Source organism: Primulina tabacum, chromosome 12, assembly GCF_025594145.1.
Source record: "Primulina tabacum isolate GXHZ01 chromosome 12, ASM2559414v2, whole genome shotgun sequence".
NCBI lineage: Eukaryota > Viridiplantae > Streptophyta > Magnoliopsida > Lamiales > Gesneriaceae > Primulina > Primulina tabacum.
This window is the reverse complement of record NC_134561.1, coordinates 38229853-38248325: the sequence shown is the minus strand read 5'-3', so window position 1 is coordinate 38248325 and position 18473 is coordinate 38229853. Positions and strand designations below refer to the sequence as shown.

General features: G+C 34.4%; 3 protein-coding genes and 1 long non-coding RNA gene across 5 annotated transcripts; 1 reads left to right on the top strand and 3 right to left on the bottom strand.

Annotated features, from left to right (window-relative positions):
• Positions 1-2268: 2268 nt before the first annotated feature.
• Positions 2269-3162, bottom strand: LOC142521071 (EPIDERMAL PATTERNING FACTOR-like protein 8). The gene is made up of 3 exons (XM_075624259.1): positions 3095-3162; positions 2829-2983; positions 2269-2629 (listed from the first exon to the last, which is right to left on the bottom strand). The coding sequence occupies exons 2-3, from the start codon at positions 2917-2919 to the stop codon at positions 2361-2363; spliced, it is 360 nt and encodes a 119-aa protein (XP_075480374.1). The 5' UTR covers positions 2920-2983; positions 3095-3162; the 3' UTR covers positions 2269-2360.
• Positions 3163-7538: 4376 nt separating this feature from the next.
• On the bottom strand, positions 7539-8413 carry LOC142520842 (uncharacterized). The gene is made up of 2 exons (XR_012814007.1): positions 8066-8413; positions 7539-7908 (listed from the first exon to the last, which is right to left on the bottom strand). It is a non-coding gene; the product is annotated as an uncharacterized LOC142520842 (long non-coding RNA).
• Positions 8414-9814: 1401 nt separating this feature from the next.
• On the bottom strand, positions 9815-13920 carry LOC142520664 (phospholipase D alpha 1). 2 transcript variants are annotated; one of them, XM_075623748.1, is made up of 4 exons: positions 13786-13920; positions 13451-13553; positions 10588-12487; positions 9815-10503 (listed from the first exon to the last, which is right to left on the bottom strand). In XM_075623748.1, the coding sequence occupies exons 2-4, from the start codon at positions 13541-13543 to the stop codon at positions 10070-10072; spliced, it is 2427 nt and encodes an 808-aa protein (XP_075479863.1). In that variant the 5' UTR covers positions 13544-13553; positions 13786-13920; the 3' UTR covers positions 9815-10069. The 2 variants fall into 2 exon arrangements, with proteins under 2 accessions (XP_075479863.1, XP_075479864.1); XM_075623749.1 differs by having other exon boundaries at positions 13718-13853.
• A 2494-nt stretch (positions 13921-16414) lies between these two features.
• Positions 16415-17934, top strand: LOC142521397 (uncharacterized). Its single transcript, XM_075624601.1, has one exon. The coding sequence runs from the start codon at positions 16447-16449 to the stop codon at positions 17893-17895; it is 1449 nt and encodes a 482-aa protein (XP_075480716.1). The 5' UTR covers positions 16415-16446; the 3' UTR covers positions 17896-17934.
• The last annotated feature ends 539 nt before the right edge of the window (positions 17935-18473 follow it).

Here is an 18473-nt window from a genome sequence, read left to right as displayed (position 1 = left end):
ATTTTCATTTAGAAAAAAACTTATCATCAATTCCAATAGTTGTTATACATGTTTGCATACTCAAAAATCATATATTAGTGTGCTAGATCTGAAATATTTTGTACTCAAATATCGTATATTAGTTACGTATTTTCAATTTTTATATCGATTTTCATACGAGAAAAGACGTGTAATTAATACAGTACTTGTTATACAAATTCGAATACTCAAAAATCATATATTAGTTTTAGACGTAGAACATTTTGTATTTAAATATCATATATCGATATCAGATTTTTCAATTTTTTTGTACTGAATTTCATCAACAATTGGGGGCAAGGAGTGAAAAACATTTTTTTGTGAATCAGATTCTGCAGAAATTATTTTGGTCTTACATAGACTAAGCACAAATACAACTATGTTATTAAGGATGTATTGACCATTTACTTATATTATGCTATATATCAATTTTGAACATAATAGAGAAAAAATAATGTCATGCTATTTTTATTTAAAAAATATCCTTTTTTTTTTCTTTATCATGAACAATCAAATTAAGTTTATGTAAGGAAATTTTTTAGAATAAAAAACTTTTAAAAAATCAGGAAAAAAATTAATTTTTTTTTTAAAAAATATTCATATAAAATAATCCGATATACAAGCATGCAAGACGCAAAACTTAAAATTGCATGGATTATGTGGAGGAATTACTTAATGCCCCATATTCGATAACTGTACTTACTGTATCAATACGGGTCTTTCCAGCGTACTTATGTCCTCACTCACATGCATCCTGGGAAGTTTCTCAGAGGAGTCACCCATCCCAAAATTGACTCAAGTCAAGCACGCTTAATTTTGGAGTTCTTAGGTGATGAGCTACCGCAAAGAAGATACATCTTTTTTATATGAGTAGTATATATCAAATCTTTTAAACCATCTTCAACTGCACAATCCTACACTTGAACAGTTTCGGAATCTCTATCCTTTCGGTTTAAGATCGGTTCATCTATGTTTCCTCCGTCTATAAATCTATCAAAAACCGCTCATTTTCCGTGTAATTTCATGACACCGATGATCACCCTCCACCCTCTTCAATCACGAACCTCACAAATTATCACCGGGCTAACGCATGCGATTGAAATAGTGATTGATTTTGAAAGAGAAAAAAAAAATACAGATTAATATTCGATGGAAATACCGACAAATTAAATATGGTGGTGTCATGTCATTTGAATGCTTTCAAAACAAAAATAGTACACCAACCTATAAAAAAAGAGAGTGGGGAAATGTCCAATCAATTTTGAAATCAAAGGACGATTTTTCTGTCCTTGGCCCCATTTATTTAAGAAAAATAATAACATCATTAAAATATAAACTGAATTATTGAAAGTAAATCAATACACAAGATATTATTTATTGAAATATCTGATAAGTCCATGGCAAGAATTAGAAATCGAAACAAAAATAAATAAAAATACAGCCAACAACATAATAATTGGGAAAAATAGCTTAAATTTAGTAAATTTTAAAATTAATTTCATGTTGTTCCAAGATTCTGCTACATTAATAAAACAACATGCAGTACATTTTAAACAGGTCTCATGAAAAAATGTCACTACAATCATATTTTTAATGTTTTATATCAAATTTTATCAAATATTTATGGCGTGAACAAAATAGTATCAAATATTTTTTGATCCGACAAAAATTGAACACAAATAAAAATATGTTATTGGGATTCAAATAATTGGTTTCGTTTAAATAAATATTCATATATACACCCGATTTAGTTACGATTTTCTTAAAAAGTAATTTAATTTATCGAAATTACTGATAGTCCATGGTAAGAAATCGAAACAAAATGAAAAATACAGCCAACATCATAATAAAGGGGAAACATATCTTAAGTTAAATATATTTTTAAAATTAATTGCATGTTTTTCCAAGATTTTGCTACATTAATCTCCAAAAGGTTGACCGATGGTAGTAAACCCCTTTAAATGAGTTAGAAGCCTCTTAATCTTAGACCGAAAAATAAATCGAGAGATGTGCACGAATATGCAAAGATCTGAGGGAGAATACAACAAACACCGACCTACAGATCATATCCATAATCCTATAATATTTCAGTGAAAAATATGTTTCATATGATAATCGATTCACATGACGATGGGATAATGTGACTGTCATCAACCTACATTTCCCCGAACTTTACCAACTTGTTCATCTCTTTTGGCAGATTTATCTACGTTAACAAACAACATGCGGTACATTTTAAAGACATCAAAATTCACATCTCGAGAAAATGCCAAAACAAAAACATAACATAAATAAATATAATTACAGAGCCATTAATGGATTTTCCTAATATTTTATGAATTTCAAGGTTGATAGAACTTATCTCCACACCTACATTTCCAAGAAAGAAGATAGTAGCTGTCATCTTCTCTGCGGGATGATTTTTCGTAAGCCCTTTCGATTTTTTTATTGTTATTATTATCCTTGTTCCGGTGAGGTGGGATGACTAGGGTGGCTTCACATGGCCTGCAGTTCATGCATTTGTCCACACTACAGGCTGGTGGCCTCGATCCAAGAATCATCTTCTTCAGCTGCTCGTCGATATTGATGCTCGATGTATGGTCCATCCCACCTGCAGATTTATCATCCAATAATCAGTCAGATCAAGAAATTAAGTGCCAAATGATGGATGAACTTGAATTAAACCTCAAGCTGAATGTGCAACAGAAGATGACGAAGCAAACTGTTTTAAAATTACATGCATAATCAAGAAGCTTCAAGTGTAAAATTCAGCATACCAGAATACAGATGGAGTAGGGTTGTTTTTTTACCTGATTTAGAAGGGAGCAAAGTGAGAGAAAAGAAGAAGATGGCCAAGGCTGCGAAACTGAGAGATAGATGATAGTTTGTTGACAGAGCCATCACGCCCACAGAGGCAGCAAATGAAGCTACCTAGCCACTCAGTTGCGTCTAACATATCTGCATGCTAACATACAACCAAGTGTGAGCGTGTAAGGATTATTGAATTGCTATCTTTGTAACATTATTATTAATATTAACGAAAATATAGATGAAAAGTGAAATTCTTTATACAGACAAGGTGAAGCACTGTATCCAGAGGAAGGGACATGAGTGGTACAGTGTTTTGATATCATTGGGTTTAGATGACATCTCACACAGAAAATAATGTTTTGGTTTCTCCTTTCGTGAAAATGTTGCGTTTCATCACTGTGGTATGGGGGGGAAGTATGAAATGACCTTTTCAGAATCTTGCGCCACTACGAATTTTACTACGGGAAAGAAAATTATAATTTATGTGTATCAATATTGTTAGAACAAAACAAAAGTCTGTAAAAAGTTTATGATTTTTGAAAAGAAAAGAGAAAAATTGAGTGCACACTAAATTAAACTATTTCTTCTGCATGATATCAAGTAACAACTTTCTTGGGAAAATTGCCTTCCTTTCTGACGGACAAAAAACCCTGAAGTCAATGACATGCGTTAGTTTAAGCTGACTGTGAACATTCGTTTGTGAATATTGTTGATTAAGTTGGAAATTATGTAAAGATTGAAAATAGAAAAAATGTATGTTGTCGGGAATAGTTTTCATGTTAGATTTTCTCAAAAACATGTTTCTAAACTTGAAAGAACAAATATACTGAGGAAGATCGAGTATCGTGTTTATTTCTTGGTTTGAATCCTTGTGTATTTTTGTCTTTATATGACGTATGTTTAGAAACCTCAGATTCTCGCATCTACAAAAGTCTCAAGTTGAGGATACTCATGCGTTTTCCACCCAAAAATGATACTACGGTTGCGCCGACTCGATCAGGTATGTTTCCCCTAATGATCTTTGATATGGGCTACAATTCGATTTGACGTCAAATTCAAATCTTTCTAACAATTGATCCATGCATTTTATTTGGAGATGACTGAATATGAACTTTGGAAAATGTTAAGACATAAAATGCATATTTTTGGAATGAAAGTCATCGGGTAGGACTTGGGAGCAGAAACAGTCCAAACCATTCCGACCTTTGTGTTGATGATGTTTGTCCAAAAACCATCCTATATTAAGAAAATATTTCGACAATTAGTCAAGTTTTATGATTTGTTGTCTGCTCTCATTACAAGAAACCAAAAAGTGGGAGCAATTCCTTTCTCGAAAAATGTATGTGTACGGATCTTAGTTAGATTTCACAGTGGCAGTCCAAACACATGAGAGCACCTCTGCAAAGAAATTAAAGTATTTTTACCCACTTTTGCCACAGTAACATGGAGATTTGGAGAATCCAAATGGTAAATTTGCGCCTATGACTGTAGAAACACGCTTACAACGTCATTTGTCAGTAATCTTTCCTCCTCCGCGTGCAGTTTCCATTTCAGAGAATACCAAGCCTCCTATGTGAAAAAAAGGTTTCGTTACTATGTTCTTCATTAGGACAAAAAACTTGTGCATTTTCCCATTAAATATGAGAGAAACAATTCACCTTATAGTCTCTAAAGATTTTAAATTCTTCAAGTGTTTTTTTCCCCTTAATATTTCTCAGCTTCACAATTCAAATGCATGCCAGAAAATGTCAATGCCTTAGATTACTTACACTGCCATCGATTATTGCCGATCTGACCATGATACTCCCGGTGGAACAAAGACTATATATGTTAGTTAATTCATGGTGGCTGACAGGAACAAATATTCGTCATTACACCTGGTGTAGCATAGAAACTGCTCTCCCGAATATATGAACCGCAATATCCAACATTTCGTGCTACTTTACAGTTAAAACAGTTGGATAACAGCATCAAGAAACCTATATTTGAACATATAAAAACAACAATGATTTTGATCCAAAAAGAAAAAGAAGAAAAGAACTCCAATGTAGGCTTATGCAAAGCAGGATAAGAGTGCAAAATGGCTTTTTGCTGCTACATAAGCTACCAAAATTAGCATTCCAGAGTTCTGAAAACTCAATCAACTTTTGATTTCAGCTTAATGTATTTCTGTTCTCCAGATATTTCTCCAAGTTTCAATTTCTTAATGTTGGAGAAAGGATTATTTATGGACTCATCCAAAGTACATATATACGTACACAGGTTCTGTATCACAAACTTCGGCTACCAATTTTCCTTCCTAGCTATATTTTGTATATAAAACCAATTATTTGTTTGACAAAGAAGATAAAGATCTCGTATACAGTAAAGATCCTATGATCGTGCTCGTGGCGGACGAAGACGTACAGTTTACATGCAGTTTCTGTAGTTTATCTTGGTCTATTAAGCTGATATTACATGCATGCATGGAATTAAATCACCTGGAGCGATCCTTCATTTTTGTTAATAAAAGCAGAAGAAAATGGAATACAAGAGAGCAATCTCTTTGTTTTCAAAGAATTTTTTTAATTACATTTCATGATGTGATGTTCGGAATACAAATTCCGGTATAGACGATATTCCTGCCATTTGGTTCCAAATTATCTTTGGAAAGCTTTTACTCTAATGCTTCGTTCGGTTGGAGTGATTAAATGGGTTTATGGTTTTTTAAGTCACCTAATTCCATGTTTGGTAGGTTTTTTATTTAATCAAGTCAATCCCTACTATGAATGATTAGGTTATATACTAGGTGGAGATTATTTATCACTCTTAATCCATCTATTTTTCCAATTTTACCCTTCTCCTAAATCCAAACTCACCACAACTCCCCTCCACCGACAGCCGACCACCGCCAAGCCCGCCGACCCCGCCGCTCTCTGCCAACCGCCGACCGCCCCCTCCTCCTGTCGGCCGACCGCCGCTGCCGCCGACAATCACACCGTCGGCCGACTGCCGCCGCAAAAGTGGAAGAACAATTTTGTCAATTCATCAAAATATTATTAATTATCTCATTCTTAATCATCATACCAAACGTAATATTATTTTATTATTATATATTATATTTCTACTTCACATTCTTTTTATCATTTCTCTTAATCATTTATTATTTTATCCTTCAATCAAACGTAGGATAGGAGTTTCATAAAATGCGAGGGGGATTTTTCATGTTTTTAGAATTATAAAATTATTCTTCCCAAGTACGAATTCGTAAATTTCAAGATTTGCCTAATATTTGAATCAAAATTCAGTGAGGTTTATAGGGTTTCGTATTTTTTTAAAAAAAATCCCCCTCGCATTTTTTATTCTAAATAGAGCATTCAAATCATCAAGAATAGAAGAGCAATATAAGATTAATGTTGTAGAAATAGAAATGAAGGGCTAAAGTTACCATAGTAGGTGATAAACAGAAGACATAAAAGGAAAATTAAATTTTTTTGTCCAACAATTTGTACTTTTTTTTTGTCATATTATTGGGAAATTAGCTGTTTTAGTTCATCTGTATTTCTTATTCAATTTTTGTCTATTTTCATCGGAGTGATTAGTGACACCGAAAAATGATCATGTGGCTAACATGTCTGATATCACATCGACACTCCGATGAAAAAATACTGATAAAGAATTTAAAAAGTGCAAATTAGTGGAACAATAACCGTATATAATTTTCTCAATAAAAACATAGTAAGTTACTAAGTTTAAATCTAGGGAAAATAAATTTAAATTCAGTAATTGTAAAAATAGGGGGGAAATACCATGGTCGTAGTTTTTTGGTATCAACCAAGAGTCAAAATATTAGGAAGAATTTTATTTTTTAAGAATAAATATTAGGAATAATAAATGCAAAGACAAGTATAAGATAGTGTGTTGGGGATAGGAGGAACAAATCATATGACCAAGAACTATTTAAAATCATTATTACCAGAAAATCAAACAGTCCAATCTTGTATCAAGCAATTAACATGATTGAATTATTATAGTAATTAAAAGGTAAACCTACAATAAAGTTAAATTCTAGATCTTTTACACCCTTCCATAAATTTTTATATGAGATTAACCATTGGAATTCACAAAAACTATGTTTCATGAGTCGATTGTGTGAGACGAATCTTCTGCGTACTTGACTCGACAATGAAATCAAGTATTTTTTTAGTCCATTTTCATCGGATTGACATGTATTACGAATATAGATCCGTGAAACTGTTTCACAAGAAACCTATTGACGGCGTACGATTAATGTACGCCGTTAATGTCTAAACATGATTTTTTTAAAAATGATTTACTTTTAACAATGCGCATAAACATTCACGCTGTTAATAATATTATTAACGGCGTACCTTTATTGTGCGCTGCGAAAAATTGCATAGGTTATTAACAACTCACATATAACTGCACGCTGTCGTTTATATAATTTATTAACAGCACACATAAATGCATGCTGCAGATATTACTATCTGCAGCGTGCATATGGGTGCGCGCCGTTAAAAATACTATTCGCAGTCGTACTTTTAATGCACTGCTGTTGATGATGTGATGCAGAAAATCATTTTTCTTGTAGTGTTTATGAAAATTTAGATCGGATTGATTTCACCATGAATCGAAAATTCTTGAAGATTCAAGAAAAACAATAAAAGCATAAAAACTGGAGATTTTTAGAGCTAATTAATCTTTTCCTGTATTTACAAATGGTGGAGAAAATCCACGAACCATTTTCTTCTTTTTTTTCCAAACATTTTTCTGTACAAGAATTCTTCCCAAGAAAAAAAAAGACAAAATATACATTACAACCAATCAAAACGAGTCAATACGAATATTCCATCGTCTGGAAACGATTCTTCAGAATCCCACTGTACAAAGCCACCCGATTCGCAGGCATATTTCTCCGTAATCCAAGCATCTCTTTCCCGCAACGATTGCTCTCAACTTCAGCTACTTTCTTGTTTCTCTTTTTGTCGAATTTCTCATTCGAGTCCCTTCTTGAATCCAGCTTCACATCATCTGCGAATCGAACCCTTTTCCTCCTTTTTCCATCTCTTCTCTTCCCACCTAGACATGCAAAAATGTTGAATAAAAACCGTATAACATGCAAACCAGGGATTGATCCACGAATATGATCCATTAACATTGCAAAACTTGAATAAATACCAGGATTGAATCTAGAACATTGATACAAAAAAATTTTGACTTGTGTCTGGTTTACTACCTGATGATAAACAAGATTTCAGTTCTTGTTTTTCATGGAGATCAGGGGAATCTTGATTTTTGGGAGTTGGGGAATATCTTTCGTGGAAAAGATTGAAGATGATTATGGTGCCAGCAGAGGCAGCCATGGCTGTGGCCAGGACCAGAGCTTGAGAAGTCAACATTTTAGTCCAGAAGAAAACAGGTCCACAGAACCAAACAAATTGCTCCTAAACAAGCTTTTATTTTTGAATATGAAAATCTGGTGGGGTTGGTTGTTTGCGAGTTGGTATATTTATTTATTTATTTATTATTATTGTTTATATATTTATTATTTGTAGATATTGTTGCCTATGGTTTAGAGTGTTTGGTGGGGTAGTATATCATTTTCTTTCCTATTTTTAGTACTGTTTTTTTATTAATTGATTATATATTTACAAGAATTTGATCATGATCTCTTTGAAATCTTAGTTTCTTGTCTTCTCTACGAGTTTCGATCGATCAAAAGTGGATGACACCATTTTTGTCTAAAACAACATTCTTATATCATACATTTTTATCATACCATCTCACGAGTCAAACATACATGATGACCCGATCAAATTATCCTACTGTTTTTTATGTAAAAAAATTGGTGAATTAATGAGAAGAACCAGTCTGGAAAGAGACAATGCATTCATGGTTTTCATGTGTGATACCGAAGGTTCTTTCCAAAGTTGTGTGTGATATTATTACATGTGGAGCATGTTGTGGAACATATTTCTTTGGTTCTTTCCAGTTCCCTCTGGTTTTATGCGTAGTCTTTTTTTCTGATCCTCATTTTAGATGTCTGTGTTATTGTTATTTCCATTTTGTTTATGCGAATCCAAAAAAATTCTTGACTTACATAAAATATTATAAATGTTTGTAGTTTCAAGTGATAAGCGTAAATGTTTGTAGTTTCAAGTGATAAGAGTTCGTTCAGGCAAGATCTCGAATTTGAGTGTGTGTAGAAAGAACTTCTGATGAACCTGATCGGATTCCACTTGCGATTTGTCCAAGAATGACAGCTGGTCCAAGAATGATATATACGAGGTTGATTGATCCAGAAATTAAAGTTGAGTTGGACTTGAACTTAATATAATAATTTAATTTATATATATATATATATATGATATAATAATATGAAAATAGTTAACAAAATTATCTTGGTATTTTTTTTAAAAAAAATATTATTCCTAACATATTCAAAATATGAGTTAATTTTCAAAAAAGATGAGTAATTAATATCATTTTTCAAAATTTATATATTATTTAAATTAATATGTAACTCGTGTAATACAAGACAAGTTTCACTTAGATTCAATTCAAAATTTATATTTTAAAACTATTTTTAATATATTTTAAATGTACTTTCAAAGCTAAATTCTATTAAATAAAAGAACTGATAAAATAAATTTATCACTTTTATGATTTATTTGCACCAAACCTCCCTTTGAAATATCAAGAATCTACATTTATTTACTGTGAAAGTTAAATAGGTATTCTAAATATTACTTTTTTTGAGTTATTTGTACCGTGATATCTTTTTAAAAAATTAGACTGTGTTTAAATGTCTATATATAGTTACCAAAAAAAAATTAGAATTGACTAAAATCTCTACAACTCATTGTAAAAAAATTGTGTTGGGCTACAGCTTAGGACGGGGCAAGCATAGACCTGTCCCTGAGTCTGGTTATCATTCAAATGACACACGATGTAAATTTAATCCATATTTCAGCAAAACAAACGCTAAAGAAAAATGCAAATGTAAGATAAAAACTCGAGGTGCAAATGCTGAAAACTGCCTATTCAACACACATCGGTTCAGTCACAAAGCCGACAAAGATCAGAAACAACTCGAACTCTTAAAGCAACACAACATCTCTGCGGAATTAAAGCACGATATCCGCAGATCAGCACACAAAAACAACGCTTTTATTCGCAGGAAATAAAAGTTCATCGCTGGTTAAGATGACAAAATATATGCATGGCATTGTTGCACGTCTTAGGTGGTAAGGATAGGTGGGAGGTAGTCAGACTTTGTACCAAGGACACGTGCTTTAGTGTCAGGGAAGAATTCAGTTCCAGGAAGTTCTGTAATATCGCCTTCACTAGCGATCCCGATGGGGTAGCGGAGCAAGTGACCGGGAAGATCCTTTTCAAGCTCTTCACACGAGTAGAGATCCCAATACTTGTCAGCTATCTCATTCATTTTCATAGCACATTCCTCGCTTCCCGGATGAAGAAACGTCTCGTCCAGCATGCCCAAATGCTCGTACCATAATGACATTCGGAAACCATGGATTTGGCCTCTTGCTGGCTGCCTGTTGGCTAAATGATAGGGTTGGTAGGCTCCCATGGCTATCTCCGAATCCCTAGCACCATCCATTGATCTTTGGTTGATGTTGGCTGATCCAATTATTATGTACTCGTCATCAACTGCAAGACAAAAAAGATTATCAGAAACCTGTAAGAATCAGTTCATGGAGAGATTCAAACATCAAGCCAGAATTTATTACAAACCTATCATCATCTTGGCATGTACGTATATCATAAAACGGCGAGCCTCCTGCGCTTTCAGATAATCTGTATCAGGTTCTGGTTGTTCAGAAGGCTCGTATTCGCCACTTCTCTTGACCTCTCTATTCCCAAGGCAGAAGAACGTCAAGTAATTTCGAGGGTCCTCCACAATGCCTTTAGCTTGAAGAGCTTGAATGATGTCTTTATACATCATCTCCATTGTTCTCCTCTGCCAATCTAAGATAGCCTGAACAGATGCACTCTCTGGAATCCCTTCAGGCCACATAGGAACGACTATGTATACGGTGAACCTTTCTCCAGCCTCGATCTTACTAACAATCTTCAAAGAAAGTTCCTTAGGAATGAGATGCATAGCTCCAATATCTTCGACCTTAATATCATGGCCATCCCAACCGAAACAGCTTCCAAGAAAATACTGATTTTCGATGTAAATAAAATCTTTGGCCCGACGTATGGCATGAATATATGCATCTTGAATGCTCCTGTCAATTATATTATCTTTTCCACTAACGAGACCCGCTTTGGCCGCATCTTCTGGCGTTTCAGGGAATCCAAAGGCCGCCCCACCATCAATAGATCTGAACAATTGGACATTCCATGTCTCTTGATCATCGGGGTATGTAGCTGGCGATGGAGGAATAATAACATCCTCCAGATCCCTAAAGTTGAGTAATATATCCTTCCCACCTTGCTTCTTCCATCTCTGTTCAAAATTAAAGAGCACATCCCACGCAATTGGCCCTTCCAACCGAGAATGAATATCATGCCAAGGCTCCCTTGGCCCACCTTTCGTGATTACAGCTCCAGTGAAATTAGGCTGATGAAAATCATCGTGATGGGCGGTGTCTAGTGTCCTGAAAAGCGAATGGAAGGGAGTGTCGTATCTCCCATCACAAAGATCAATACCCCCAACAAAACTCACGATTCTCCTCCTCTCGTCCTCTCCATTAGGCAAACTACTATCCACCACAACAATCTTCTGATGATGAGTGAACATGGTAGAAATTTGTAAATCTTGAACAAAGCTTCCACCATCATCTGGATTACGAGGGCACAACACACAATGCACTTCCGTCCCTTGGAAGTAATGTTCGGTTTCTTCATCATGGGTAGCCATCAACCCATCTTTTTTCAGCAGACCAACAGAAGTTCTATCATCCCAAACAAGCATAATAACCTTCACGCCTTCACTGGCTTTCTTCTTAAGCAGCTCACCCAGAGTCGTATCACCTCCTTCCTTTTGCCTCCTAGAGTCTCGTATCAATGATATTTCTGTGTAGACTGACCATCCAGTGATGTAAATCAAATGTTTTGCATTGGTAATCGCATCAAAAACATCTTCCCAGCATCTGTGGGGCTCGTAATACTTTCCCCCAGATAGAGGGATCTTTGGAATAAATCGGTCCGGCACATGAGCATCCTGGTATAAAGAAACCCGACAACATTTTCTCTGAGCGAAGAAAGTATATGGAACCCCAGGATACTTGGAACTTTTAATTCCACGAGCCCAGTTACGATCTCGAGTCAAATCAAAAAACTGCAACTTTACATGGATCTTAGAACCTTCACTTATAGGATTCTTGTCATTGTCCAATATCTCAACCCACCTATCCACTTCTTCCCCTTCCATAAGCTCGGGAACAGGTACATAAGCTCTTCCAATTAAAGTGGCACCGATGGGATTGTCGTCTTTGACAGTGAATATCACATTTGATGCCATATGTGCACAGTAAATATGAAAAGACTCGCACCACCTAGGATTACTAGGTTCGTTTTCAATAATTTTCGTTCTCCCAACTCTAGCCTTTTCTAAATCAACAGTTGCATAAATTTTTTGAGTTCCTTTGCCAATACCAATCGTTTCCTCAAAGTTCTCCTTAAGCTGATATAACATTAACCAATGATAATTATCAATATCGATCAAGAATCAACACGACAGTCGATATAATAAACAGCAACTAGGGAAAAATTAATGAAAATATTAATATTTTCTTCATTAAATTAGCAGTATAACTATTGCAACAACGGTCAGACCTACAGAGCTGATATTATTCCATATACATAGAGACATTAAGAAGGGGTGCACACTCCTGCTAAATCTAATAAAGTGATGAATTTATAATCTGCAAGCTCTATGAATTCCTTGCAGTGAGAATGATGATTGCTACAGAAAGACTCGAAAAAAACGGACAAAAGCACTTTCAATAATACAGTTCAAGAAATATTCTGCACGAATCTGATCAACGAAGTATATGATAAGATCAAGCACAAATTGCATCGAGCAAGTTGAATATCATCATCACCTAGGATTTTCTAAAAAAGTATAAAGATGTAGAATTTCCATGCATATTCCGTTTAGCTAATTGCATAATGAATAATTGTTTCAGCTGATGAAAAACAATTAACCACTGAAGAGTTGGAACTTCATCTCTAACACCAGCACCAGGCTATAGATTATACGAAAAATTCAATTTTGCATCAACCATACAACTATAGAGATCGATTGGAGACCATAGCAAACTTTGGAGACATGAAAACTGCGTAGTATGACCAATCATGAATATATCATATATTCCGTCCAAGCAAGGTCAATAAAATTCAAACAGCGACCATACCCAAGATGATTAAAACTCTATAGATCCTGAGGGAGTCAAATCAAACTACTTCCCAAGATCCCATCTCCATCTCCGGAATTCCACAAGAAAATGGCATATAACTAAACTTACACGAATCAAAGTCAGATCTTTACAAGAACAGATCCAACCCACATGAAAAAAATTGTAAAAACAGCGAAATCCAACCAAAAAGATAAAAGATTTAAACCAAATGAACGATGATTTTATACCTTGCTGAAAAAATTACCACCCCCTCCACTTCCCAACCTATCCACTTCATAGATCGTGACATGGAGAGTCCCATGAAGTAATATCTGAGCCATTTTCTTTCACCTGAAACACAAAAAAAAAAGCAAGAAGTTCCACATCATTTTCCAAACTCCAGAGGCAAACCAGAACATAGAAAACCCGCAGACCGTTTCCTAGTCAAAATCAAGAAAAATAAGAACCTTCAAACATGAGCATTTTTTTTAACAAAAAAAAAAAGATTATAAAACCTTGCAAAGTGGGAAATCAGTAGAAGGGTTTTGTCATGCCAAAAAACGGAATGCTGTCCGATTATTACCGTGTGCAGAAGTCGGGCAGAACTCCGAGAGAATGGATTGTTTTTGCAGAGCAGCACCAGGCCTATCCACAAAGAGAGGATATTATTATTTTTCGTTTATTAATAATTAATAATAATACTAATATATTAAGGCCCGGATCTCTATGATATATATTCAAATTTTGTATGGTTTTGCGTTAAATATCCATTTTTAAATTATATAATTAACTATATTTATTGATTAGTTAAAAAAATAAATATTTTATAAACTTGACATTCTAAATCTTACAATTAAATATGTTTAAACCCAATCGATAAGTAAAATCATATATGGTTTATAGATTTTAATTTTCCTTATTATATGTTTAGAATTTGAAATTTAATCCGTTATATAATTTTAGTAGACAATCATAATTGATTATGAAGATAATAATAATAATAATAATTCTCTTGTGAGACGATATCACATATGTAGATATCCGTGAGACGTGTTGACCTGATTAATATTTAGAGTGATAAGTAATAATTTTGTAATAAAAAATAATATTTTTCAAAAATAAGATCGGATAAAAAAATCTATTTAACAAAATTGATATGTATCGTTTTCTCATTTATGGGTTTGAAATCCCATATCTAGACTATATATATATGTATATATGTATTTATATTCTATATTATATATTGAGACAAAACTCATTATTAGTAATGGTCAAATTACACCAAAGTAATTATTATTACCATATTCATCAATTATATGAAATATATTTATATATTCCTAGAATAAATTTTTTCAAATCTTTCAATATTATAAATATATATATCTATATTTTCAAATTCAGTTATATCTTTATCTATATTTTTAAGAAACCTGGTAGGTGGAGGAATGTGAATTTGCCGACGACTTGAAAGAAAGAGACGTTTGTACAGTATGGAACATTGCTGATACCGGACACCTCTGATCGCATCATCGTGATATGCTCCTCCCACATGTATTTCTTCTGCAGTTACATGAATTCATAGGGGGTGTCCAATCGGGTGGGTTGGGTAGGGTTTTGGATCAACCCAGCGAAATTTTTTTTATTTTTTTTTCAACCCGAACCCGAAGCAACCCGAAAACCCCCAACCCGAACACGAACCCGTATAACCCGACTCAATCCGTCTAACTCGCCTAACCCGAATTTTATTTATTTTTTAAAATTTTTTAAAAAATTAATGAAAAAAATTCAAAAAAATAAAAAATAATAATAATATTTTAATTTAAACACATAATAACAAAATTTTCGATTTAAATTAGAATGTTTAATCGTAAAAAATTAAAAGTATATTTACTAAATCAAATAAAAAATTGTTAAAAAATAAAAATATGCAAAATAAATATTAAATGATGAAAATTTATCATATAAATATACAATAAATTTTGTTCAAACATACAATATATAAAAATATAGGTAATATTTTCAAAAAAAAAGTTTGTGGGTCAACCCGCGACCCAACCCGACCCAACCCGAAACCCGCCTAACATGGCACTAACCCGAATCCACCCAACCCGAACCCGAAAAACCCGAACCTGATTTTTTTCGTGTTGGGTCGTGTCGAGTTGACGGATCGTGTCGCATTTTGACACCCCTATGAATTCATACAAAGACTTACACGAATCATAAATTATATAAACATAACACTGGAAATAGAATTTATATGAAAATTGGTTCAATTAGGTATAGCAGTTTGTCGATCTGGTGCAGCATCAAGCATAAATGATGATGAGCAATCCACATTAACTAGAAAATGTGCAATAAGGTGGTGTCTTATTAATCTCCCACTAATCACTTCCACTTTCATTCTCTGTTGCATCGTCGCACATCGTCCGTGTTACTTTCAGTATGTACTTGCTACATCAAGTTCATTATCATGCATAATCTACCAAGTTTTTTGCGATGTCAATAGAAATTGTGTTTCAATGGAATGATTTGGGTTTTTATTGTTTTGAAAAGCATTATTGTTCTCAATAGCATATATGCACTTACTCTCAGGTGTGAAACATAATCTCTTTGCTGCAAACCACTTATGTACATCCACTACTTGTGAAGCTCGAGTAGAAAAAATGAATGGTTCGTAATATCTTAGAATACGCTTTCGATTGACATCGACGATGTTGCATTTGTTGTGAACCGGCTGACCTAATCTCGGATGGGGATCAAACACTTACATTTAAAAGGTATCATCTGCTTCAGTGGGAGAGCAGAGTATTGTGCCTTAATAAAATACAAGGTTGAGGCTCTTAGTTCCAAATGTTCATTATAAGATAAATGGTAAATAAATTAAATATGTCACGATAATTATTAAAAGAGTAGGTCTCTTGTGAGACAGTTTCACGAATTTTTATTTGTGAGACGGGTCAACCCCACCGATATTCAATAAAAAAAATACACGAGTTGCTTTGGATTTGATACGTGGACCATATATAATAATATACAGCAATAGAAAATAACCCTCCCTAAGGTATGAACTCCGTGATAGACATTAATACTCCAAGGACCTACTTCTCTCAATACCCGTGACCTCATTATTACACATTACTTCAATTTATGTAACCAACAATTCACCAGCCCATAATTATATCATCAAATTCCTTACTTATATATTTGTTTTCAAACTTCATTTCTCCAACTTGCCCACCAAAAAATGGATTCCACTTTCTCTACAATATTGATCATATCATTACTCCTTTTGGTTAGATTCAGCATGTCGTTCACCGTGATCATGTCCGATTCGGGTGCGCCATCTGCTCTAGTCGATGGGCCGCAATCCGGTCTGACAAGCTCCAGAAGTGGAGCTAAAACTGACCCTATAGAGCAAGAAGCCGTGTATGATGTGATGAGAGCTACCGGAAACGAATGGGCTACCGAGATTCCGGATGTGTGCCGTGGTCGTTGGCATGGGATCGAGTGCATGCCCGATAAAGACAATGTCTTCCATGTCGTATCACTGTCATTCGGTGCATTGTCCGACGACACAGCGTTCCCGACTTGCGACCCGACCCGTTCTTTCATCTCCCATTCCATTACTAGGCTCCCACATCTTCGGACCCTATTCTTTTACCGTTGCTTTACTGATAACCCACAGCCAATCCCATCTTTTTTGGGCTTGTTGGGCTCCAATTTGCAAACTCTGGTTCTTAGGGAAAATGGGCACATTGGGCCTATCCCATATGAAATAGGCAATTTGACCCGTTTAACAACCCTGGATCTCCACAGAAACAATCTAAACGGGTCGATTCCGATTTCACTCGGCCGGATTTCCGGTCTAAGTTCGTTAGATTTGAGTGGCAACAGACTCTCCGGTTCAATTCCTGATATTTCTTTCCAAAGACTAAGCATACTAGACCTTAACCAAAATCATCTCACAGGTTCCATCCCTACACAACTTTTAAGATGCGATTCTCTCCTAAAGGTAGATTTAAGTCGTAACCGCATTTCGGATCCGACACCGAATCTAAATGGTTTGAAAGACCTTATCCTTCTGGATTTAAGTTACAACATTATATCAAATCCATTCACATATCCTTTCAAGAATCTCAACTCCCTCCAAGCTCTAATCCTCAGTGGCAACCCCTCAACGGCTACGATAATCCCGGAAAACGCTTTTGAGGGATTGAATAGTTTGATGATCTTAGGTTTATCCAACATGAATTTAGAAGGGCTGATACCGGAGTCAATAGATAAGCTGACAGAACTGCGTGTGTTGCATCTTAATGGCAACCAACTTAACGGAACCATACCACCAAATCTTGTGAATTTGAATGGTTTAAGTGAGCTTAGGCTAGATAACAACAGATTGGAAGGGCCTATTCCTTTCACAAGAGAAATGGTTTGGAGAATGAGAAGGAAATTAAAGCTTAATAATAATTTGGGACTATGTTTTGATGCAAAAAGTGGGCTAGGAATTGATTTGGACACCTTGTCTGATGCAGGCATTGGCCATTGTGAGACACCGGAAGTCGGGCCAACAGTTACTCTGCAACATATGTTGAAATCAAACTCCAAATCAAGCGCTACGATGCACAAAATAACACTTTTGAGGAATTTTCTTGGGCTGAATGCTATTTTCTGGTTTGTTTTATGGATAGTGTGATCGAATATTTTCTTGAAATTTCAGTGTAAGGTTGTAAGATATAGAGTATTTGTGAGTAGATGGTAAATTTCATTTTCTTGGTGACATTTTTGTGTTAGGTTGTGCTTCTTGTATGTACGAGTACGCAACTAATTAAAAGAATTGTTTGAATGTCAAATTTTATGATCATTTATACCTTCTTTGACACTCGAATAATTTGCTCGATTAGGCCAGCCGTCTCTTATAAAATATATATATTATATACAAATGGAGGAAGAAATATTGTGGCGCACACAAATAAAAAATTGTTTAAGATGTGACGAAGGTGAATATTCGCTCGAGATTGATTTAGCCCAATGTTTATTGTAGTGTACAAGCATTTTATATTTTTTAATTTAATTAAAAAAATTGGTAAAATGTTAAATTTAATATAAACAATCACAAAGAAAATTTAACTTGCAACAATCTTTTGGTGCTATTGAATTACATTTTTATATTTTTTTAAAAAAATATTATGTAAAGTGGATAACTTGAGTAAGATACATTTTAAAACATTTTTTTTGTTGTGAACCAAAAATAAAAATTAATAAATAGATTCT

What these genes read in the sequence shown, in the direction of transcription:
- LOC142520664 (XM_075623748.1), bottom strand. Translation starts at nt 13,543, where the DNA reads ATGGCTCAGATATTACTTCATGGGACTCTCCATGTCACGATCTATGAA. An exon ending in GTGGTAATTTTTTCAGCAAG is followed by an intron (nt 12,488 to 13,450) that starts GTATAAAATCAT and finishes ATGTTATATCAG; the next exon opens with CTTAAGGAGAACTTTGAGGA. An exon ending in ACATGCCAAGATGATGATAG is followed by an intron (nt 10,504 to 10,587) that starts GTTTGTAATAAA and finishes TTTGTCTTGCAG; the next exon opens with TTGATGACGAGTACATAATA.
- LOC142521397 (XM_075624601.1), top strand. Translation starts at nt 16,447, where the DNA reads ATGGATTCCACTTTCTCTACAATATTGATCATATCATTACTCCTTTTG.
- LOC142521071 (XM_075624259.1), bottom strand. Translation starts at nt 2,919, where the DNA reads ATGGCTCTGTCAACAAACTATCATCTATCTCTCAGTTTCGCAGCCTTG. An exon ending in TTTGCTCCCTTCTAAATCAG is followed by an intron (nt 2,630 to 2,828) that starts GTAAAAAAACAA and finishes ATAAATCTGCAG; the next exon opens with GTGGGATGGACCATACATCG.